Source organism: Colobus angolensis, unplaced genomic scaffold, assembly GCF_000951035.1.
Source record: "Colobus angolensis palliatus isolate OR3802 unplaced genomic scaffold, Cang.pa_1.0 Scaffold16, whole genome shotgun sequence".
NCBI classification, from domain to species: Eukaryota; Metazoa; Chordata; class Mammalia; order Primates; family Cercopithecidae; genus Colobus; species Colobus angolensis.
Window position 1 is genome coordinate 9,209,997 of NW_012114710.1, and position 26,268 is coordinate 9,236,264.

Here is a 26,268-nt window from a genome sequence, read left to right on the forward strand (position 1 = left end):
TTTGAATTACTACAGTTATCCATGTGTATATTTGGTTTTCATCTGCCTCTTCTGCTGTCATGTAGGATGATCAGGGTAGCAATCAGGTCTGTCTTATCCTCTTCAGTATCCTGAGTACCTGGTATGATACTTGGGATGCTTGAAGATACCCGGGAAATATTGTTTTAACTCAAATGGTATCAAATGTTAGTAGAAGGTCTTGAAGTAAATGAGATTACCCATGGTTACAAACTAGAAACTCCTAACTAAATTTAACCTAAGGATGTGTGGTTTTTGTTAGCTTATTTTGTGTTAAGAGAGCACATGTTTTAATACCGTTAGGCATTACATGAAAGCTATGGTTTATCATAGTCCTTATCTATGGGTGGTTTTGAAATATTGTAGAAAGGACGTTGGGACACCTTACTTTGCCAGATGTTAACCCCAGAAGGTGCCAGAGATCCAAGACGATGCTGGATCATAGAATGATTCAGAAGGCCCAGGAGAAGAGGACTTGGGGAAGGAGGGAAATACACCTTTAGGGTAATAGATATTTACTGACTTTTTTGGAAATATCTCAATATTAGTGTAGATACTGCACTACTACTATCATCCCTAACCTGGCCCCTGTAGTTATTTGAGTTTGTGACCCTTCCTTATTTAGGATAAGAAGAGAAGAAAGCAGAGAACATAATCCTAGGAAACAATAACATTCAAAGGCTGAGTACAATACAGTAAGCCCAGCAAGGAGCAGCCAAACAAAACAAAAGAAAATAGTTTTCTGGCAGCTCAGGGAGGAAAGTACTTAAGGTGGTCAATTGTGTCAATAGATAAGAGTGGAAAATTGTTTAGTTGGAGGGCATTGGTGACTCCAGAACAAAAAGCTTAGTGGACTGAAACCTGATAGGCATACCAGAAAGGGAAGTGGTGGGCGCAGTCGGCCAGGGGCACAGGGAGGGCATGAGGAAATGTGCTGGCTGTAGAGAATTGTCAAATAGCGATACAACTGACTAAAACCTGTCTGCTTTTGTCTGCTTTTTAGTATCATCATGCCATGCTCCAGCAATTCCGAACATGGTTAAAGTTAAAATTTTCCTCCCCTCAGTTACCACTCTTAAAGACAGGAATAGAGTTAACAGAAGAGGGCATGAGGTCAAGGGAGGATGAATGTATAAGACTAGGGAGACTTGTGAACATTTATATAATCAGAGGAAAGGACCAGCCCAGAGGAAGTGTTTCAGTCGAGTAGAGGTTATAATCACTAAGTCAATCTGAGGGCATACCCGTTGCTCAAAATACAGGAATGATTTAGCCTTGAAAAAAAGTAGGACCTCTAATTCCTAGGGGAAGAATCCTTCATCCTTGATTTAGAATTGTTTCTTTATGGTGAAGTTGTAGATCTATTTTACTTTTTAAATTCACTCACAAATTTTGGTTATATTTTTATATTACTAAGTAGTGTTCATTATATCCACTTGTGAATGATATTTCAAAGATAACATTAATATTCCAGATGGGACAACTAATAACTTATTTCAAGGATTTAATATGATATATATTTAGTATAAATTTAAATGTATAGTATATATTTAATATAATAATTTTAAATGTATTGTGTTAATTAGATATATTCTAATTTCTGACATTAAATTAGTATATTCTGCATTTACACTTATTTCATACAGGTAACAAATATTGGGTGTTCAAGGATACAACTCTTCAACCTGGTTACCCTCATGACTTGATAACCCTTGGAAGTGGAATTCCCCCTCATGGTATTGATTCAGCCATTTGGTGGGAGGACGTTGGGAAAACCTATTTCTTCAAGGGAGACAGGTCAGTATACACTTCTCATGAGAAAAACAGTTAATTAACTAATGTTTAGAAAATCAGCACTTCTGGTCTATCAGAGGCATGAGCTGTTGATGAAGAATCCTGGTTGATTTAACACAGAAGTTAATGCAATTAAAAATTGTTTTATATTTCAAATAATATTTAAGATAAATCTTTCTCGAATATATTCAGCTAAGGTGACTTTCTTATGAATGTGTATACCTAGCATATGTTTTTTCATTTCCCCATAATTGTAACATGCCCATAATACTATGTAAGCTGTGTGTATGTGTGTTCTTGTGATGCATTTTTTGGGGAATTTTACTTAGTTTAGAAAAAAAAATGCTTTTTAGCACATGATTTTTGTTGTTTCACACTCAAAGTTAAATTTTTATATTTTGTATACAATCAATTGTGAAGACTTCCAAATAATTTCAGTTTAGTCACATATTATATTTCTTAAGAAGCCATTTATTTAGATACCATAGTCAAACTATCACTGGGCTAAATACTTTTAGCTTGAAGAATAATATTTTTTCCCAGCTATTTTACTCTCTTATTTTTTTTTTCCTTTTGTGATATTACTAACAGAGTTCACAAATTGGAAGAGAATTGTTAGTTTAAAACTTACAGTAAGGCTGAGTACGTTGGCTCATGCCTGTAATCCCAGCATTTTGGGAGGCCAAGGTGGGTGGATCACTTGGGCTCAGGAGTTCAAGACCAGCCTGACCAACATGGCAAAACCCTGTCTCTACTAAAAATACAAAAATTAGCCAGGCGTAGAATTACAGCCATGTAATTTCAGCTACTTGGGAGGCTGAGGCATGAGAATCACTTGAACCGGGAGGCAAACTAGTCTGGGCAACAGAGTGAGACCCTCTCTCAAAAACAAAAACAAAATTTAAAAAAAAAACCTTATGGTAGCTATTAGGCAGATATAGCCCTAGCCCTGCCCAGTTGTTAACAGATATTACAAATGGAATATATATAAGTTGAAGCCTATATTTTTATTAATTTAAATAAATATTAAATAAAAATCAAAAATCAAATTTTAATTACATTATTACTAGCTAGCTCACAATGAGAAATTCATAAGTCATCTTCGTTGGTTTGTAGGATGACTTAAGTCTGCCATTGTACTTCCATTTATTAGTAAATTTTAAAAAAAATACACACATATAAAGTACAGGCTTCAATATCCAACATTCCATTATTGAGTTTGCCATATTATCTTAGCATAAAATAACCCTATGCAATGTCTCCAACTTTAGGAGAAAATTGTAAGTAAGGCTATAAACTTTCTTTATTTGGAAATTTACAATTTTTAATTGCAAATGGTTTCAAACATTGAGCTTTATGTGTGAACCAAAAGTTGCTATAATTGGCTTCCATGAACAAGAATGTACACTTTTAAATTTCTTTTACTAACTTTATATGCAATATTCTATATTTTTCCATAGCAAAATGCTGGTTGATTTTAATTCGTTATAATAACGAATTATAGTGTGCTATAGTGTTTCTTACTAAATCACAAATTAAAAATATCTGTCGAACAAAAATTCGATCAAAGGAGAGGATGCTACTTAAAGCCACAAAAAGTATAATGACTCTCAACAGGATGTCAATGTAATAGAGTATGAAAGGGGAAGAACTTTATTGCCACTGCATAGTAACCACTAATGAAAATAAATCTGCAGACTTATATTCTTTAAAATGGTATAACCCTTAAGGTTGTTAAATTCACCAGCTGATTTTAATTGCTTGAATGAGTACCATGCAGGACTCAGTACTATATGAAGTTGCACTTTTTTCTTTTTCTCAAAAAAAGGGCAAAAATGAAAGACTGAGGAGACAGTTTGGAGAAGTTAGCTTCTAGGGGACAGAAAATGGAAGCTGAACTTTTATATAACAGTTTAATTAAAGTTTCATAGATAATAATAATAATGTTCATTTCATTATCAGATAGCTCTTTTGCCCACAAATGTAGAGATTACATTTAAAATGTTTTCATTCTAAAAATTAGTTCTTATTGGAACATCTAAGTTTAAATATTAAACGTGCTGGGCGCGGTGGCTCACGCCTGTAATCCCAGCACTTTGGGAGGCCGAGGCGGGCGGATCACAAGGTCAGAAGATCAAGACCACGGTGAAACCCGTCTCTATTAAAAATACAAAAAATTAGCCGGGCGCGGTGGCGGGTGCCTGTAGTCCCAGCTACTCAGGAGGCTGAGGCAGGAGAATGGCTTGAACCCGGGAGGTGGAGCTTGCAGTGAGCCAAGATTGCGCCACTGCACTCCAGCCTGGAGCACAGAGCGAGACTCTGTCTCAAAAAATAAAAAAGATTAAACGTGAACTACCTTAAATTTGTGAAATCAGTGGAGGTTAGATGCCAAAAGTGTAGAAGAATAAAGACTATAGAAAACAGGAAAAGGGTTTTCTAGATCATTTACTCCCCACTTGAAAAGCTACATGCTAAATACAGAAAATGTATTTTCTACATGCTAAATACAGAAATGCCTTTATTACTGTTAAGCTCTGTTTAAATAACTATGGTTTTATAGGTTTTAAAAAACTGAAAGCAGGATTTCAATTAATTTCCGTGTGTGACCTTATGTAAGATGTAATGAGTTATAGATGTTTTATAAACAAATTATTCCATAGTCGTATAATTACGTATTTCCAGAGTCAACAGCAAATTATCAATATGTTTATTCTAGATTTAAAAGTTAGATGGAAAAGACATTAAACTCTCTAACTGAAACAAAGAAACAATTTAGTTGTCACTTTTATATGAGAATTTATTTTTTATTATTTCTCCCCTCTTCTCCCACTTCCATTTTTCTGCTTACAAAAAAGAAAAAAATTATAGAAAATTATAAAAGAAAAAAATATATAACAGTTTTCTATTTTTCTAAGGCTAAGAGCAAAAATGATTTTAGTGAGTATCTAGAACAGTTGTAAAAAATTCGGCCAAGCCTGTAATCCCAGCACTTTGGGAGGCCGAGGCGGGCGGATCACAAGGTCAGGAGATCGAGACCATCCTGGCTAACACGGTGAAACCCCGTCTCTACTAAAAAGTACAAAAAACTAGCCAGGCGAGGTGGCGGGCGCCTATAGTCCCAGCTACTCAGGAGGCTGAGGCAGGAGAATGGCGTCAACCCGGGAGGCGGATTTTTTGCAGTGAGCTGAGATCCGGCCACTGCACTCCAACTTGGGCGACAGAGCGAGACTCCGTCTCAAAAAAAAAAAAAAAATTCAAGTCCTTAAAGAGATCAGGTGAATAACGGCTGTAACACTGGGTAAAGTAGTATATCCAAGGCAATAGCAGATGACGAGTACTGTGGTGAGCTGGAAAGTGCAAAACCTCTAGAAAAGCATTCAAAATCAAGATTACTTAAAATAATCTGCTATGCAAACAAAGCACGTCTTTAAATTAGATGCTGCCATATGTCAGCCCTGCATGTTGTTCACTTCCTACCAAAATCTAGATACCCTCAATTACAGCCCAAGAGTACCCTTCCTCTCCACCAAACTGCCTGTGACAGTATGAACATGAGGCAGCCCATTCTATTCTCAGTAGCTCTAGTGCCTGCTTTCTTAAGATTTCTGCACCTGTCCTACCCTAGCACTTATTTCATTCATTCAATAATGCATTTTGAAACACAAAGTATGTGACATGTGCTAGGTAATGAAGATGGAGTAGTAGAAAGAAAGACCACAGAGCTCCTAGTTTCGTGACACTTAGACTGTGTTGGGGGAGACAAATAATAAACGGTAAACAAATAAATGAACCTGATAATTTTCACAGTGAGAAATGAGACTCCTGGTGGTAAGGACAGGTTGGGACTTAGTGTTGACTTGGGGGAAGGCCTCACTTGTGAAGGGGACACTTGAGTGGGGACTTGAGTAGGAAGACGTTTCAGCCATAGAAAGCTATTCAGGACACTGTGTTGCAGATGGGTGATATAGTCATGCAAAGGCAATAATGTAGGAAAGAAGTTGGATTGTTCAAAAACAGTGTTGCTAGAGCATAGTGGTTAAGTGGTGGAAACTGGTGGATAGGGACCAGATTTCACAGGGCCCTCTAGCCTATAGCAAACAGTTTGAATTTTATTCTAAGTACAAGGAAAGGGCATTGGAGGGTTTTCAACAGGAAAGTGATATGATCTTCTGTGTATTCACAAAGATTGTGCTGGCTTCTGTGTGAAGAATGGGCTCCAAGAGTGGAGGCGTGGAGGGTAACTGGGAGACCATTGAAGGAGTGCAGGAAGACATGATGATAGCGGTGGAGATGGAGCAAAGTGGGTGGGTGCAGGATACATTTTGAGTATGATAGCAAGTTGTCCTCAGGGCTTGGATTTTAGGGGAGGAGCAAAATAAATCAGGGCAACTTCTAGGCTTTCCACCCAAGTAATTAAGTAAATAGCACCTTATCTGGAGACAAGACAGACACGGAGAGTAATATTGGGGGAAGGGGATTAAGAGATTGAAATATCCATGCTTGACTGAGGTGCCTCTTTATACACCAAGTGAAGAAGTCAAGTAGGTGGTTGGATAATTGAGTTTGCATCTTTTTTTTTTTTTTTTTTTTTTTTTTTTTTTTTTTTAGACGGAGTCTCGCTCTGTCTCCCGGGGTTGGAGTGCAGTGGCCGGATCTCAGCTCACTGCAAGCTCCGCCTCCCGGGTTTACGCCATTCTCCGGCCTCAGCCTCCCGAGTAGCTGGGACTACAGGCGCCCGCCACCTCGCCCAGCTAGTTTTTTGTATTTTTTTAGTAGAGACGGGGTTTCACCGTGTTAGCCAGGATGATCTCGATCTCCTGACCTCGTGATCCACCCGTCTCGGCCTCCCAAAGTGCTGGGATTACAGGCTTGAGCCACCGCGCCCGGCCGAGTTTGCATCTTAATGGAGAGTTTAGTTGGAGGCACACATCTCAGACTTATTGACATATAAATGGTATTGAAAGCAGGAGTTCATGTGAAATCTTCTAAGTTTAGAGATAGCTAAAGAGAGTAGATGAAATGACAATTCTTTAAATAAATCTGTAAATTCAGATTAAAATATAGAGTGCTGTACTATTTCACATACAGCATAGAACTCAGTCCCTCAGATTCCTACTTGCCCTTTTGTTAATACACTGCAATTTGGTCCTTGGATAAGTTTTGATCTTCATAACATTTAGCTTAAAATGCTATATTTCCAAGTCATCTCTCAACATCTCATAAACATATCTAAGACTCTATTGCCATATTTCATAAGAAGCTTAGCTGTCAAAAATTTTAAGGTATTTTCAAATAAAAAGAACAAAATGTAGACCTACTTTATTTTCTTGATTATTATCATCACTAACAGTCAAATAGAAAAATACATTTATTTCTTCCAGCTTTAATGGTATGTTTATAAAGTAATTTCTTAATGTATATGTTTTGATTCATTCAAAAATACAGCAAATCTGATATATTGATATTTTCTATTCTGTTGCATTTTTAAGACTGATTCTGAAGAATGGGATTTTGGGGCATTGATTAAGACTGCTAATCTCAAAAAAAAAATCATCTGATTAAAGTCAAAATTCTACAGTAGAGATAATTGATGAATCAGAAGAAAGAGCTATGAACTTCATTTATAATAGCTTTTATTACTTACTGACCCTCCCACACAAAATTTCAATGTTTTCCATGAAAATATCTACATTTTAAACCCCCAAATGGTTGATGTACACAGTGTTCTCATCTGAATATGCTAATTTACTTCTCAGTGCATCTATAAGCTTATTTTTCAGGGAGAAAAACTCAGTGGGATGAGCTTTTTTGTTCATGTTGACATGTGCTCAAATATGTTGGAAATTAAAATACAAAGCAATGTTTATGAATAAGCCTCAGCACCTTTTATAAGACAGCACTAAATATAGATAATTCTAATTGCATTCCAGTTTACTGGATATATTTCAAAGCTGACACAAAGCAGACAACCTTTGGGTTTGAGCCTATGTTGAGTTTTTCTAAAATTGTAAAATGATCCTAAATTATTGTTTTGCATTATCTGCTGAGAGGGAAAAATGCGTTTATGTTGACGAATTCATACCCGAATTATGTTCCTACAAAAGAGTGTAATACAATTTACATTCCATTAACGTTTTCCTGAAATGAGATCTCTCTGAATCCTATGAGTCTGGCATATAATATAGGTGCAGAGAAAAGCATCAGTGGGTGAATGAATCTATGAATGAACAGACTAAGGGAGAAAGGAAAGCTATACCCAAACAATGAACACCAATTGTTTGAATGACAGCATTGAGAGAATAAGAACTACAGGCAGACACCAGCAGTAACATTTGGATTTCAATTCTACCACATTCAAATGCAGTAAATGTGACTAAGTCAATTGTCTTTGAATAATATGATACCCAATGCTCTGTCATTGCTTAAATTGAGTGACAATTCATACTAAATCAATGGTTAGGATATTATTTTGGAGAACTCTGTAATATGTGATATAAAAGACTGTTGAGGGATTTAAGCAAAACGATATATGTGTATAAATTTACTTTATAGCTACAAAATGCTACATAAAGTGTAGTTATTTCTACATAAAAAACAACTACTTCTCAGAAAACTAATCTGGTTGCTAGGTATGTATTAATGTTACTTAAATTACATGCAGGATGTAATCCCATTGTCCTCGGGATTTTAAGTTATTCCAAATTTTATTTATTGTTATTATTATTATTATTTGAGATGGAGTCTCTCTCTGCTGCCCAAGCCAGAGTGCAGTGGCGCTATCTCGGCTTACTGCAGCCTTCGCCACCTGGGTTAAAGTGATTCTCCTGCTTCAGCCTCCCAAATAGCTGGGATTACAGGCACCTGCCACCACGCCCAGATAATTTTTGTATTTTTTAGTAGAGACAGGGCTCCGCCGTGTTGACCAGGCTAGTCTTGAACTCCTCACCTCAGGTGATCTACCCGCATCGACCTCCCAAAGTGGTGGGATTATAGGCATGAGCCACCATTCCTGGCCTATTATTATTTTTTTGAGACAAGGTCTCATTCTGTTGCCCTCACTGGAGTGCAGTGGCATAATCGCAGCTCACTGCAGCCTCAACCTCCTGGGCTCAATAGATCCTCCCACCTCAGCTTCCTGAGTAGCTGGAACTACAGATGCACACCACCATGCCTAGCTAGATTTTTGTTTTTGGCAAATACAGGGTTTCACCATGTTGCCTGGCCTCAAACTCCCGGGGTCAAGCAATCCATCCACTTCGGCCTCCCAAAGTGCTGGGATTACAGGTGTCAGCCACCACACCCGACCCTAGTCCAAATTTTAAGTTAGAATTTAAAAGCTCACTTTAAGTTATAGTTTATGTCATCTAAAAATGCCATGTATTGTTAAGATATGTCATTATTTATTCTATTATGAGAGGAAAACCCTGTCAAGTAAACTAACACTTTATCTGTTGAAAGGGCATTCTGATGTTGAGAGATGTAAAATGTGAAAAAGTGTTTCTTAGGATCCATGAAATAGGTATTTGACTATTTCCCTGCAAGAGACTTTCTTTGCTCAAGTGTGGAAAGCAGTTTTATATATTTATATATACACTATTGTAAACCCCACTGAGATATTTACTTGAGAGAAGAGATCTTTAGATTATGAGCAAATCTCAACTGCATTAACCACTCATCACAGAATGTTCTGTGGGACAGGAATTTCAGAAATGATGTTTAATTTAAATATTTTAATTTAAAAGTAAATGTTTCCATGAACAAAATGTGAAAGAAAATATATTTTAGAATTGGTGGCATGATACACTAATGATTCCACTTCATTGTGCTCTTCAGAATGATGCAGTTCAGGCACCATTCTTTCAGCTCAGTGCTTCTCCATGTAGCTATTTTTGATTTGTTCGTCAGATCTGTTCTCATCTTTGATGTGATCAGAACCTGTGACAAATACCCGTGACAGTTTCCCTTTTGGTATAAACTCTTCTTTGGGTGTTATTTCTTAGAACACTTCCTGAAACAATCTTTTTCTATGTGAACATTGAAGATGGAGGAAGTGCATCTTCAATGGATGGAGGAATTCCAGATGTTACTCAAGTGAGGTTTCTAGGAATTTATAGCAAAACCTTTGCACAGGACCCCAGAGCTCTGTAGGTAAAGAATCCTCCATAGGCCTGGCAGAGGCATATCCAAACTAGAAAATACTTATTTTTTTCTAATTTCAGATAAAATGGCTAAGACAAAGATAATTTTTAAAAAACGTATCATTTCCCAGATATGTGTTGGTGAAACACTAGCTTTAGTAGATCACCATAGATGTTTAGCAGGGGAAAAGCATTGTCAAATAAAATCGGGAAACATATTTAGTGGTATCAAATGAATTTGGAAACTGCCTTTATAGTGAAAATAGCAGATAAACATGGTTATCTGAAATCAGACAAACATGGTTATACTTCTACCTATCATTCATTGTCCTCCAAGAATTCTCCTCTCTCTAATGGGGACTGTGATGACTATTCTCATGGGTTTGTTGTGATTAAGTAAAATAATGCATAGAGCAATCGGGCTGCCTGAAATCGGTGATATCACTGTGAACTCCCAATGATTTTACCCTTTTGTCAATCTTTGTGACCATTCAAAATATAAACTCATTTTACTCTTAAAATACATGGACAATAATGAATGATCCAAAGTAGGGATGTTCACAATTTGTTCCTTGGAAGTCTAGGGGTTCTGTGAAAGTGGCTCAAGGACTACCCTGTGAAGGGATAAGAGTCTGAGAGTTCTAACTCTTGGTGAGTTTTGCTCTTATTTGTATTAATGTCTGTACACTTTCGTACTCCAATCAAGACCAGCCCTAACGTCTATACTCACATTCCCAGTTTCTTCCTCAACAGTTCCACCTTGAAGTCTGAATTTAAAGTAGCTAACACCAAAGTCAAGATTCCTCAATCCGTCTCAGCTTACCTTCCCTTACTTCCTTACCTTACTGAATGATAACATTCTTCTGCCAGATAATCAGGCTTAAAATTCTTGAGTCATGCTCAGCTTCCTTCTCTTTCACACTCCACATCTAATCCATGAATATGTCCTTTGGCTCTTCCTTTAAAATCTATCCCAAATGCCTTGATTTATCATCAATCCTATAGCTGTTGACTCCTTAGTCCAAGGATTATTGCAGTGACATCCCAACTGGCATTCCTACTTCTGCCTTACCTCCTTCAAACTCTTTTACTCATAGCAACCAGTGTATTCTTTAAGTTTAAGCTCCTCTGTTCAAAATATGTATTGGCTTCCCATCTCTCTTAGAGGGAAACCAAAGGCTTACTGTAGTGTAAGGCTTGTCTAATCTTAGGTTCTGGTTCTGACTCTCACCTTGTGTCTGCATTACTAACTCAATTCCAGTCACCTCAGCCTCCTTGTAGACACAGGTACTCCAGCATGTGCCTGCCACAGGAATTTTCAACTCCTAGTTTCTCTGCCTGGAATGTTCTTCTCCCAAAAACTACATGTATTGCTCTTCACTTTTCTGTGCTCAGATGTCAACTTATCAGACAGGATCTCTCAGTCCACCAATTTAACATGGCTTCTGATATTCCTAGATAACTCTATCTGCTTTGCTTTTTTCATAGCTGTTATCACCTCCTATCATAGTGTATATTTATTGATAAATTAGTTTATTGCCCATATCCTCACATATCCTATAATGTGAGATCAATGAAAACCACAGCATATTGGTGTTGTTCAAGGTTCTATCTCTAGCCCTACAATAATGCCAGTAATATAATATATATTCACTAAATACATACTGAATGAAGAAATAAATCAAGATTCTACTTAAGATTATTTCAAAAAAATGTGCTGCTTCCTAAGAAAGATTTTAAAAACTCATGAAAACCTCTGATATATATATGCAGGTTGATGATGTCCTTATGAACTATAAATATACTTAGCTAGCACTTTTTATTCACTTTAGCATACTGAATAAGAACTTATTTTTAACACAGGCAGGATATGGACAATAAGATGCCCATTTTTAATATGTGCAGGAGAAGAAACAGAATAAATGCCTTATGCCAATTGTATTTTCAGTTATTTAAATCAGAGCTTGCCAGTTGGAGTTCTGTAAATCATTAACAGGTGCACAGGTAACAAAGTCAAGCACACAGCAAAGGTCTAATAAATGTTAGCTATTATTGTTTGTATGCATAATCTTTCCCTATATGTGTGTTATTGTGGTGGTTGTTGTTGTTGTTTTTATCCTTTGTAGATATTGGAGATATAGTGAAGAAATGAAAACAATGGACCCTGGCTATCCCAAGCCAATCACAGTCTGGAAAGGGATCCCTGAATCTCCTCAGGGAGCATTTGTACACAAAGAAAATGGTATGCAACATGTGCTTTCTACATTTCATAAGTTTGCTATCTTAGTAACACATTAGGCTTTTTCACTGTGCTAAATTAAGCCATTGGAAAGTGCTATACTGGAGCTATGTAATACTGTATTTCTATTTATATGAACTTTTTTCCGAGATTTACATGTAATATTATGCTGTAGACATTTTTTAACCTCAACTTATTTTAGTTTGTAAAAAAGTCATTAGAAAAAAGACAAGTAATAGTTTAATATGGAAGTTGTGTATACCTTTGAAGTAATCTCACTTGTACTTCTATTAAAATTCCTGTAAAGATAATAAAAATACATGGGACACAACTGGTCACAAGGAAGATAGAGGTGCCACTCGAGGTATTATATCTGGTAATAATGCATGCTGAGAATTATAATTTTTTATGTATTTTTTGACTTAGAGTGTCAACAAGCAAGGAAGAGTCCAGCTCAATATAGTGAGAATAGCATGGATATATGATGGCATAATAACAAGAAAAAAATCCAAGAGCTGCCCTCTTTACTTGCTATCCCAGGATTTCACATTCAGCTAGATCCCGAGTGGAAAGCTAGCCAAGCCATGGATAATCCTTACTCCCCTATCTGTTGGCATATATGAAATGTAAACATATCTCTTCTCATCCAGGGATTAGTAAACATGAATAAATCATAATAACAATTTGAAATTGAATTTATATGCAATATTTCAGAACAAAGGAAAGGAAAATGACATTCTGAAATACAGAGAAAAAAATTTACCTCATCAAATTATTTTCGATATGAAGCATAAGAAAATAGGATATTATATATGTCCTCAATAACATGAAAAGTCTGTGACGTATGTTCAACATAAGCAAAAATAGACATCTTTTGCAAGACAAACTTAAGTGCATCTAGGGGCAAGGAAGAGAAAGCAAGGTTAATGAAAGAGTCAGAGGAGAATTAAAAAATCATACTAGCACTGAAAACTGTGATTGACCATAAGCATATTGCAACATTAAGAAAACTCTACACTGGCAGGGGATGGGGGCTCACGCCTGGGAGGCTGAGGTGGGTAGATTCCCCGAGGTCAGGAGTTTGAAACCAGCCTGGCCAAAATGGTGACACCCCCATCTCTATTAAAAATATAAAAATTATCCAGGCATGGTGATGTGCACCTGTAGTCCCAGCTACTCAGGAGCCTGAGACAGGAAGATTGATTGAAACCAGGAGAAGGAGGTTGCAGTGAGCTGTGATCATGCCACTGCACTCCAGGCTGGGTGACAGAGCCAGACTCTGTCTCAGAAAAAAAAAAAAAAAAAGGAAGAAAAAGAAAACTGTATACTAGTATAAACTTGAAAGAACTTGGAACCAGGATAAATTAATACCAATCAGAAAAATCAAAGTACATGTACTGTTTTTTGAGCATTGCTGTATGTATAATGATATACCACTACATTCTGTGTGATAGTGTCCCAGAAGTGGAGCACTGTAGGCAGAGGCAAAGTCAAAAAGAACCTTGAAGTCCTGATCATAGTACTGGCTGAGAAAAATAATTTTTTTGTATTCTCTTGGCTCAGAAAATTGAAAGATCAAGTTAAGATATTACTTGTATGTGACAGAAGCAGAAATCCATAGAACAGTGAGACTAAGATTAAAACATAACTCTCTGAGATAAAAAGGAAAGGAATAAGAGAGTAAAGGAAGTCACCATAAAGTCACATCGGAGGTAGTAAAATCACATTAATAATGTGCCTCAAAACTTTCGAACCTATACAGATAAAAAAGACAAAGAAATGAAAAAATGTGAAAGATGAGCACATCAGTGTATTTGTCCACATGTATTAAATAGCAACTTCTTACTAATGAGCATGTAAGAGTAAGAAATAGAACACAGAGACCCTCCTCTCAGGGTACATCTACTAAGCTATATAATAGTACCAGCTGTGGAGAATTATGTCTCATTACACTTTTAGGATGAAACAATAGAAAAGTCCAGTAAGGTTCAGTCAAACATAAAAGGATCATCAAATAAAACATAGCCTCATTAATTTATTTTCCAGAATTTCTCAAAACAATGAAAATTTAGTTAAGAATTCACCAGACGTTGTTCTTCATAAGCATATATACAAAAATACATGTCAAAGCTGCTTTTAAAAGAAAAAAAAAATACAGATACCTAAATATTTATTCAACCAACTGACCTTTCATAAATGAAAAAACCCTAAATTATTGAATAAGATGAATTTTGCAGGATCAAGGTTTGACGTACTTCTATTACCAAGATTTTAGGCTACTTCCTTTCAAATGCTTACACTATCTCCTAGTAACTAGACATTTTTTTTTTTCTGAGACAGAGTCTCATCTAACTATGGTACCCAGGCTGGTCTGTAACTCCTGTATGATGCCCAGCCTGGTGTTGAACTCCTGGGCTCAAGCAGTCCTCTTACCTTGACCTCCCAAAGTGCTGGGATTACAGACATGAGCCTCTACAACAAGCCTAGACTTTTTATGTGTACCAAGTATATTCAATAACTACAATTCTACTCCTGTATGTGGAGTGTGTTACTATAAAATTTGGCCTACAGAACTGTATAGTATGTAAATAGAAACTTCTTAATTTGTGTGTAATGCCCAGTAGCTCTATAGTAATTAGCTTTAGCTAAAAATTGAAGATGAGGACACTTTCAGCTGTTGGTTTCCAGTTTATATAAGAAGTGCATTCACCTCTTTTGAAGGTCTGTTTAATTCTAGATCAATGCCATTATTTAACTATGATTGTCTAATGTACTGTTATTTGGCAGGCCCTCAGTGTTACAATGGCAGGCCCATTTCTTCATCCAAGCCTGTTGAGTAATTATATTGAATTTCATTAATGTGATCAAATAGCAACTCTCGGCAGAAAAACTCGAATCTACATACACCTGTTTTCACTTGGCAAGTTGCCCTCATTGCAAAACTGTCCTACGAAACTAAAAGCAGCAGTAGGTGTTTATGGCATTGAACAGAATGATTTCCAGAATAAAGTGACCTGAAGTGATCATCTGCCCTATCTGAAATTTCTTGAGAGATGTTGGAGTTCTTCATTCAAAAATGATACCTCTCACACCCTTGGACGTTTAACCTACAAGTATTTAAAAAAAGACAGGAGATCTCTCAGGTCGGGAGTTTGAGATCAGCCTGACTAACATGGAGAAACCCTGTCTCTACTAAAAATACAAAATTAGCCAGGCCTGATGGCGTATGCCTGTAATCCCAGCTACTCAAGAGGCTGAAGCAGGAGAATCGCTTGAACCCAGGAGGCAGAGGTTGCCGTGAGCCGAGATTGGGACATTGCGCTCCACCCTGGGCAGCAAGAGTGAAACTCCGTCTCAAATAAAAAAGACAGTAGATATCTAAAGGGACCCAGTCTTAAAAAATTATTAAGTATCCAGGCTCTATATCTAGATCAAGATTTAAATCTTGTGTTCACCAGAACATGAGCATGTTATTTTGTCTCTGATCCTCAATATCGTGGGCTTAAAAGAAAGGATAGTTAATTCTACCTGATAGAGTATTTGTGAGGATTAAAAGACAGGTCATCTACTAAACTTTAACACAATGCTTCTTCCATAATAAGTCCTGAATAAAACAGGAAAAAATATTACCTTCATTAATGATTATAAACTATGATTTATGCTTTCTATCAAAAATAGATAACTCCTAAAATATAGTTTTAAGTAACTATAGTGTTAAAACATTTCTTCTTGATTTTTTAAGTTTTATCTCAGAGGACAAATTAAGTCAAAGTATTGTAGTCACACAGAAACTTGACATGAATGAGCTGTGGACAGAAAGAAAAAAATGGATATGTGCCCAACAAAAAGATAAAATTTGGAGAACAGACCTAGGAAAAATGTCCCTATTTGTAGTTTAATCATCAGGAGCTTAGAAAGTGTATTATATGCATTCATAACGTTTTAGAAAATAAATTGCATGTTACTTGAGCCTCCCACATCCCACCTCCTCCCCATGAAATATAAGGTACTAGGAAGTATTAAAAATGGAATTGTAGGTTTATGTTCTATTTTATTCTTAAAATAGTGAATAATGGCTTTGGTACTTCTATAAAATATAGCTAGGTGACACAAATTAAACATACTTCTAATAAAGTATAATAAAGAGGACAAAAGGAGAAGGAACAAAATGTTTATGACCTAGAGCCAGAAATGAGGTTAGAGTACCAAATACTATGAATACGTCTTTACATGTTGAGATTCTTTACAGACAAATGAAAGCCCCTCCAGTTTTATGATTTATATTTGATTATGATTTCTCATCCAAATTACAAAAGGAAGCCTGTTGTTTAGAAGAAGCACAGATTCCTGATACTAAGATGATTAGAAATTTCCCTTGAGGTGTTTCATAGAGAAGCCTCTTTATCATATATTGAACAATGTTCCCAGTAACAGCCTGAGAGTAAACAGTGTTTCGGTTTATAAGGCTGTTTCAGCATCTTTCAATATAGGTTGATATTATCACACTAATATGTAATTTTGTAACAGCAGTCCTACAGGTGAGCAAAAAGATAAGGTTCTCTCTTCTAGCTTGGACGAGTAGTAGATTGCATAGCACAGTCTTTGAACAGTCCTCTGTAAATGATATTTCTCTCTCTGGACTGCGCTTCCCATAGGCATTGGATCGCATCATTCCTGGAGCACAGCAGCCACAGCCATCTTAACAGACAGCTGAGCTGAAAATAGTGTTTCCTTCCTATGAAAACTGAAGGGCCTTAAAATACATCTCTTAAGACATAGCCTATTTTAATAACATTTCTCTACATATACACTGTCACAAATAAGTGGTACCTGTGTGTGTGTATGTTTTTCCCCCTAGGCTTTACGTATTTCTACAAAGGAAAGGAGTATTGGAAATTCAACAACCAGATACTCAAGGTAGAACCTGGATATCCAAGATCCATCCTCAAGGATTTTATGGGCTGTGATGGACCAACAGACAGAGTTAAAGAAGGACACAGCCCACCAGATGATGTAGACATTGTCATCAAACTGGACAACACAGCCAGCACTGTGAAAGCCATAGCTATTGTCATTCCCTGCATCTTGGCCTTATGCCTCCTTGTATTGGTTTACACTGTGTTCCAGTTCAAGAGGAAAGGAACACCCCGCCACATACTGTACTGTAAACGCTCTATGCAAGAGTGGGTGTGATGTAGGGATTTTTTCTTCTTTCTTTCTTTTGCAGGAGTTTGTGGTAACTTGAGATTCAAGACAAGAGCTGTTATGCTGTTTCCTAGCTAGGAGCAGGCTTGTGGCAGCCTGATTCGGGGCTGACCTTTCAAACCCAGAGGGTTGCTGGTCCTGCACATGAGTGGAAATGCACTCATGGGGAAGCTTCCATGATGCACAGTATCTGCTGTTCTTCAGTCCTTTGTCTTTCTTTGTCATTCAGTTCTAGGCCTTTCCTCTGCACGCTCAATGCCCAGTAAAATTTCAGGATTAACTAAAGAAGAGGAGAAAAAGAAGAAAAGATTCTTCTTAAAAGTTTCTAATGTTATTTTCCTTCTGAAGTCTGAGCCCATTTCTGGGGGGAGGAAAAAAAAAAAGAAAATCAGAAAACCCACGATTTTTCTTTTTTTTTCTTTTTTTTCTTTTTTTTCTTTTTTTTTTCTTTTGCTTTAAAACAAAGGGAAAAAAGAGTTTAAAAAAAAACCCACAATTGAACTTCCAGAAAAAGTGTGAAGACCCAAAACAGCTTTGTCTCCAAAGAAGATAGCTCTCTGACTGCTTTGGATAGTCTCCTACGCACCATTTTGTCAGGTGGGAGATTTGGAATACACATGCAGGACGTTAGACTGTTGGGACAGCCATTTTCCAACAACCAAGGGGCCAAAATATCTGCAATATAGTAACAGCCTTAATAATACATCCATTTTTCATTTTATACAGCTGTTCTCAGCTATGTCCTCAATGTTTCATCGCATTTATATTCATAGCTATTTTCAAACACGACCTTTTAATTGTTTTTGAAGTATTTCAAAACCCCTTCTTTCCACCTTACTCCTCCATCATTGTGATAATCTTCCCAAGTTGTATTAGGCCATTGCCCCAGGCCTTCCATGGGTCTGTCAGGTATATTCATTACAAAGCAGAGCAAGAAGCAGTATATCTCTGAAGTGGATTACAGTGACAGTTATTTTACAAGGATTTGTGACACTAGTAATATACCCGTGTAACCCTTTGAGAACTATCACACCAGCTTTCAGAGTCTTAGGATTGTTGGTCTTGTGATCTGGTAAGTTATAGAACTGGGCAATGGTAAAAACAGTCACAGGTTCAAGAAGATCAGGTTTTTAAAACATTATGTCCTATAATGTCATGTAATTTTTAAATGATTTACAAGACTACATAAATGTGTTTTTAACAAACAGAAATGATGTTACTTGCCAAAATTTTTCTGGCAAATAAAAAAGGTATTTTATTAAGAATCTCATAAGACTGAAATTTTATTTGAAAAACTGATAACAGCCTAAGTCTTCTCTTTTTTTGTTTCAGGCATACTGAATTTCTGTTTTAAAATCCATTGCATGAAAATTCAGTTTGCCTTGGTATACGCAGTTAGCATTGCCATTTTAAAAATGAATTAAAACGATGACTCTGAAGTTGCATGAATATGCTCCAGTGCATTACCTATTGCATGTCCACCATAGTTCTCAAAGGGTTAATGTGGCTTCTGGCATTTAGCCGTCCATTTGATCACTGACAGAGCCAAGAGACCACCAAAGCATTTCATTGTTGAGTGTAATTTGTCCTAACAGCAGTATTGTCATTTTCATGTGACCTGCAGAGCAGGTTTGTATCAATATTTTTTTCCTAGAGAAAAGTCAGCAACTGACAGACCTCTTTATTGATTTTTAGGAGCTGCTTCTTGCAGTGAAAGGCTTTACAGCCACTGGGCTGTGAACTTATTAGAGATGGTCAGAATGAATGCACCCCATGAGTCAGACATTGGCTTTGTGTGAAAGCCAGCTTTGAGGGGATTAGCTTTTGAAACAATGAACAGCTTGCCTTGAACTTGATTATTGATCTATTGACTGTCATTAACAACAACTTAAACATTGTCTTCTGTGAAAATTTTCCTTGAAGAGTCCTGTTCTATGTCTTTGCCCTTTGACCTTTAACTTGCAAACTGGCACAAACTGAAGGAAATCTGGTGTTGCTTCTCCATTGGATTAGTTGTTCTCTAAAATCTAGTAAGCATGAGCTGTTTCCTTAGAGTGGAGAGTAGTGATGGCAGATCTGCAGATGGACACTTTGCTCTTTACATGCACACTCTGAAAATGCCCTATAGGTAGAAGTGAATTTTAATTTCATTATAATATAATTTCAAGTCTAAATTCATCATTTTAGTACAAATTACAAAAAACTATAGGAAAAAAAAAACCTCAAATACTTGAATGGCCAGTGTGGCTTTTATATAAAGCAGGAATTTTGTACTAGTAAAAATTTCTTACTCATTTGCTAATAATACACATTTCCAGATGATTTTTAATGAGTGTAGGTATACATTCTTATTTCGAAATGGATAGTTTGGCTGCCTTGAATTTATATTTATACTCAACATAGCATGAAAATTAGAATGCCTTTTGGTTAAACTACATGTTTATGATTTGGTAGGGGAAAATATTTTATAATTGTAGGTGGCATGCTGCAAAGCCTTGCAGATTGTTATTTCTTACAACCTGAGCATATATACTGTGAGGCTAAGAAAAAAGAACAGTAAGAAAAGAAGAATGGCTTTACAGTAAAATATCATACAATGCAGATAATATTTTAAGAGGATATTGGAGATTATGTACGCAAGGGCCAAGAAAGCAAGAAATGAGAACCAGAGTCAGCCCTGTAGCTTTACTTCAGTGCTTCCATTCTAGATGATGCTGATATTATAAAGAGTTAGTCACTGCTGCTAAGCATGGAGGACTATATACATAAGCTCGTTTATATAGTGTTTGCTTATAGGAGGGTTTAATCCTTTTAGGGCCTTGATATCAAGAAAAAAGTAACTGGAAACTATATTTTGCTAAAGATAGAAATGAGGAACTGTGTCATTTTGGGACATGTGCAAATCATTGAGGAACTCCATCACCCTGCATTGAAAATTGATTTTTTTCCTCTAAAATGAGAAAGAAACTGAATAAGCAATCTGTTGCCTCTTTACTCATTCATCACAATATCCTGATTCGTCATAAGACTATAAGTATAAAGGGCTAGAAAATAATCATAGCATTAAGAAGGAAGGAGTCTATCATTATGCTTGAATTCTGGCAAATGTCATGAATAAGGGTTGGGTCATATTTACTTTAATATGGCACAAGATTTATGTGATAAGCAAAGGCATATAAGGCTACTCTTTTGACTAGAACATTTCAGTTACCAGGCTGTATTATTACAAGAGATAAGAGGACAATAAGGACAATGTAATCACAAACACTGGGATACCATTTGTTTATTGTACACCAGCTACTTTGTGGATATGGTTCCTGACTCCTCTTCTACTTGGGGTTTGGGAAAAAAGTCTCAATCCAAATGGAACAGTGATAGGGAAAGTAATTTGATCTAACACATAAGAATAGTGATTCAAAACCAATGTGGAATAAATTTCCATGGGTCAATAACATAAGGTGTCAGTTCAGTATTAGTAGAGATATGCAAGGCATCAAATATCACTAAAAACATGAAAAGCTCAGACATACCATTTCCCAAATTGAAATGAAAACACATTCATGCCTGCAAAAATAATTGTTCTGCTTCATTTATCATTACTTTATCTAATATAAACACAAATGTAAACAAGGCAATGTTCTTCACATAAAGTGACCATATAGTTAAGAATTTTAGTAAAATATTGTTGTTCTATATATTATTAAACAAATGCAATGAAGTATTAAAATAGCTGATCAGTTTGAATTTCCTGTAAAGCAGTAATTCCACATCAGAATTGTAGATAAGGTTGTGAATTTACTGAGTCACTTCCGAACAGTGTCTGTTGCAATGGCAGTCAGAGCAGGTGAATACAGATGCTCTTTCTGATTACAAAGGTTATAGAGCTAAATTAGACAGCATTATGTGATACTAGCAAAGACAACTTCTGTTATAAATCAGAGGGCAAGGCTTTTCTGAATCGATGTGATAAATTACTAAGTAATGATTACCAAAAATAATTACTAAGTAATAAAAGATACAGACTGGTTTACTGAAAAAAGCAAGTGTTACATTTAATAATTGCCCATAATCTTTTTTATTAACACATAATTTGGCCATTTCATATACTATGTACCTATTTTCATTCCCTCTCTGTGGGTCATTTAAAAACACAATGTGGTGGATAAGAACATTGTCCAAACTTCACTGCTAGTTCCAGTACATAGATGATGGCGTATAAACTGGATTGTAGGAGTAGTCATATTTGCAAGTTCTACGTATTATGCTAATATCTCTAGTGTGGTACACATACACACCCACACTTTGTGGATCTTACAGTGGAATAAATAGTGTGTCCACATTAACTAAACTCAAAATGCTATCTGAAGAGGAATGGATGCTATAAGCAAACAGACTGAGTTAAACTGAGTCATGAAAATAGATATATTTTTAAGTTTTTGGAATCATTTCCAGAAACTAATAAAGGGAATTATTTACTGATAGTATTGAGTCTGTGAGATTGTAGCATATACTGAAACAATCTTCTGGATGGTGGTAAGGTCTTTTTTAGCAAACACAGTAAAGAGCTTATTTCATTTCTGATGCTTTCAAGGGCATATTCCAAAGTATCACAAATGTCAAATAGAATGTTATATAAACCAAAAATGTACATTTCAGATGACCTATTACAGCAATCTCAGCCAATATGTAATATCACAAAATGTGTCAAGTCAATCGTATAGAGGATCTAATCATTCAGCTGGATTTCACGTACTTTCATGATGTTGATATATTGTGACCACAGGAAATAGGTGCCAGAGCATATGTAGCTAAGTCACAGGTTCCACGTTGCCTAGGAGGGAATCATAACTACATCAGAAAATTTTTAACAGTTATGTCTTAAAAATTAGAATTTTATGTATTAAAGAAAGCAACAACCAGGAATAGCACCACACCATAAATATGAAAGCTAATTATTATATTTAATAAATATAATGGAAATGGAGGAGGTGGAAAAATGAGTCTTTTGTTAGATATAAAGACAAACTATAGCACTCCTTGATAATACAACTGGAAATTTTACTTTAGCAAGCATAAAATAGTGGAGAAAGAAATGCCACTTCAAGCTCTTCACACTAGTGATGATTATGTGATATATCAATGTAATATTTAGCCAATGGTTATTAGATGTTACCATGCTTAAAGACATCTGATACTCATGCATAGCCTTACAGGCTAAAAATGTAAGAGGTAGGTGTTCCATAACCTCAGTTGGAAAGATATATAATGTTAGAATCCCCTGAGACAAGCCATTTCCCTGATATAGAAATTTACCTCAATAATCATGTAACCTAAAACACTTGGCGTAGTAGCAAAGAAGTTGCCTTAGTGTTCTAATCTCATCTAATTGTGACCTTTGCCTTTCATGTACTTCCGAAATCGTTTTCCATTTTTTCCATTGGTGTGATTTTGACACAATTCTGAAATGTTTCAGGTAAGATTAATAACATCCAATTACAAATATATGTTTCAATATTTTATACATGTCTACTTTGAAAGTTAAACCAATAGTATAGAAAGCCTAAGAATGAACAGTGATTAGACATACTCACAGACATTAAGGGAAAAACACATGATATTACAAAATTCCTGTCAATTTTTAAGTAGAATACAGAAGTACGTAGCAGTCTTCAATTTTTAAACACAATTATGAGCTTACAACTGGATGTGACATGCATCATTTATTAGAACAATGTTAATTGTTTATATTAAGTAAGGATATAAGATCACAGAAGCTTAGTGTTATAACAGAGACTTCACAGGCATTCATAACTAATGCTTTCTAAGGAAAATAAGGGCATAACCCGGAACTCATGGTCAGTGCAGAGTAAGTATTAAAAGTTATGTATGAAAGACATTTATTTATAGAGATTTCTGAGAATTCTATGCCTTTTCAACTTAAAGATGAGTGTGTCTTAGAATTTATTTTATACATCATCGGACTGGGGATAATACTCAAATCTGCACTCAGCGTATCCTCACATTACATGGCACATTGAACAGTATAGGAAAAGACATCATAAACTAGAATGTTGTACAGATTCATAGAACTTTGCCATGTGCTCTGCTGTAGAGCTGAATTTATATGCCCTTAAAAAGGGATAAAAATCAATTAAATATAAATATGAAAATACACTTACGTTAGGTCACTTAGCTTCAGAGCAAGATGTCATTCACCTTTGTTTCACAGAGAAAAACTGGAAGAAAAGCATGGTGAACAAGAATGAAATGATAAACTTCTTGGCTTATAGAGATGTTTCTTGGGAATTTTTTCCACTTGTTTTTATCCATGAAAAAAGAATATCAGTCACAATACAGACATTTCTGTTGTATTTGGTCTGTGGGTCAACTGGATCCCAGGCAGAATACTTTTGGACACAGGCCTTTTTATACATGCTTTATATATGATGAAGCTTTGGTGAGATGTGACTGCATGGTAGGATGCATTTTCCTAGGATAGGATATGGTGCTGCTTGTACTTGTCACCTTTTATATGAATGTATGTCGCTACATTGGCCAGTCTGGCCAAGATATGAATGAATAAAGTATGAGCTGTCTATTTGGAAAGTCACTAGGAGGCATGTTCCATTTGCTGTTACATAATGCCAGTTTGAACCTGTTTCCTCTGTATATTAACAATCCAGTTGTTAAGATAAAATATACTTTGCTTGAATGAATGATTTTGGTAGTAATAGGAAAGTTATCCTTAAATCAATGTTATCATTTTTGCTATTACTGAAGTACCGTCACAGAGGCCACATTATTGGCTGTCTTCTCACAGCTCTTTAGTGTATACCATTGCCTGAGTAAAATTAGGTTTTTAGGTCTTTTTGGCATTTACTTCTTTTATAGCTGATGTGAAAGCAATTATTCCTTTATATGTTCATAAGTACAAAATTTCACTATCTTAATTACTTCCAAACAAACAATTTCCAAGCAAGGGTGTGTGTGCCTGGTTTTTCTGCTCCTCCAATTCTCAGATCGTTATTTGTTTGCCTTTTGTTTGTCACCCAAAAATATAGATGGTTGGGAAAGATACATCTTACTGAGTTGTCTTATGCAGTCTCTGTTTATATTTGCATTTCTTTCTATTTCTACATAGTCTTTTTTTTTTTTTTTAACACAGATTTGGTTTTCCGTTCCCTTTGTGAAAATCAGTACTGAGCAGCATTGTACATCAGAGATGGTACCCCGGAAATATCTCTGTTCGTCAGTATTTTCCTTCAAAACTTCCATGCAAAGACAGTCTCAGTAAAGTTCACATACATCCCAACCTCTCTCATTGGCTTCTAACTTTTTATAGAGCTATTGCCCTGAGAAAAGTGAAATGCTGAGTATGAAAGGTATTGTCTGTTGATAAGATAGCTAAGGAAATTTGCTTTTGGAGAATATATCTTAAATAATTATACAGGAAAGTAGCCACAGTATAGTGTTCTGTTTAAGGTGCATCATGGGTACATAAATGCCTAAAACCTTCATCCTTTGGTCTATTTCTCTGTATGTGTAAATTACATATATATTAGAGAGATAGAATGAAAGAATTAGGGGTGTTACAGAGGCAGCTTTTTGCTGCCTTGGTGTTGACTGTATCAGCATTTCTATTGCAGACCTCTATTTTTCAGGGGTTTTAGAGACTCGACCATAAAAATTTGCTTCAGGCTTAAAAGTTTTGAAAGATTTTTTTTAGGTATCTAATTTTAAACAAATAGATCTTGTTTTTATATTATAGGAGGGAATAAATGGAGTTTACTAGTTCAATTTTGCGCTAATATAACTTTTAATAAACTTAACTTTTTAAACAAAAACATAAAATCTAATTACTTCATAGTTGGTTGATGCTTTTTTAAAAGAATCAATTATTGACCTTGAGAAACTTGCCTGCTTCATCGGTATAGTAACCTATCTTTAAGATGTTTTCAAACGTGTATACCTATATTAACATTATCTTGATTCCAGTGGCGGATCAGTATGATAATGCAGATTTATGACATCCATATAAGCTATCTGGTAATATAGATTTGGGAATATATAGTATATATGATATATATATACACACACACATATATATATATATATATTCGATAGATGAAGAGAAAAAGCTCCCATAAACTTAGTTTGTCAAATAAATACCATATATTAAAAAAATTGCACAGACATTTATCATTCAGAGTCAGAATGAGATGCAAGTAATTGCAAAGGGAAGTCATCTCTTGGGTAAACAATATACATTTTATAGCTTCTTACGAAACTAATTTTTTCTTTCTATGTTGTAGTTATGGGAAAGTAAGAAAATTAAAATTAATACAGACTTTATTTAAATAACATTAAACTGTGAAGCAGAGAGAAATGCCAGGAAATTAAATATGTAGGCCATTATCTTGTGGTTGTCTGACAATACTTCACCTTTCTTTTAATTCCCATGATGTTTTCAGTTATGGAGAGAGTATTAAAATCTAGATTTAAGTTTCTGCATTGTTCTCATTACACTCAACACTATTTCATTAAGTTCTTGATAGTATGTAGTGTTCTGTGTGCAAGGAAAGAAATAAATAACACATTTATTTGCTGAATGAGTTTTAAGGTGTGCAAGTTGTAGTGATGTTTTTCCCACACAGGATTCTATACATTTACACCATCTTAAATCTGGCATAATTTTTTTCAGATAGCTTCTACTGACAAACACAAAGCTTGTTTGTGTGCAAATATAAGGCTAAATAAATGGTGCTAAAGTGTATTATGACTGTCAGATAAAATCAGGCAAAATTTTGTGGTGCTTAAATTAATTTTTTCATTGATTTTATTGATCAGTGCATTGAACAGTGTTTATTATTCACA

The 26,268-nt window shown here is 35.7% G+C and overlaps 1 protein-coding gene across 1 annotated transcript in view; it reads left to right on the top strand.

The window, feature by feature from the left end:
• The window catches only part of MMP16 (matrix metallopeptidase 16 (membrane-inserted)), a 293,161-nt gene extending 273,263 nt beyond the window's left edge, over nt 1-19,898 (top strand). The window contains exons 8-10 of the mRNA XM_011937076.1: nt 1,665-1,815; nt 12,077-12,192; nt 17,048-19,898. Of these exons, the coding sequence (XP_011792466.1) occupies nt 1,665-1,815; nt 12,077-12,192; nt 17,048-17,382 (602 nt within the window). The 3' untranslated portion in view covers nt 17,383-19,898. The remainder of the gene's footprint in view (nt 1-1,664; nt 1,816-12,076; nt 12,193-17,047) is intronic.
• The last annotated feature ends 6,370 nt before the right edge of the window (nt 19,899-26,268 follow it).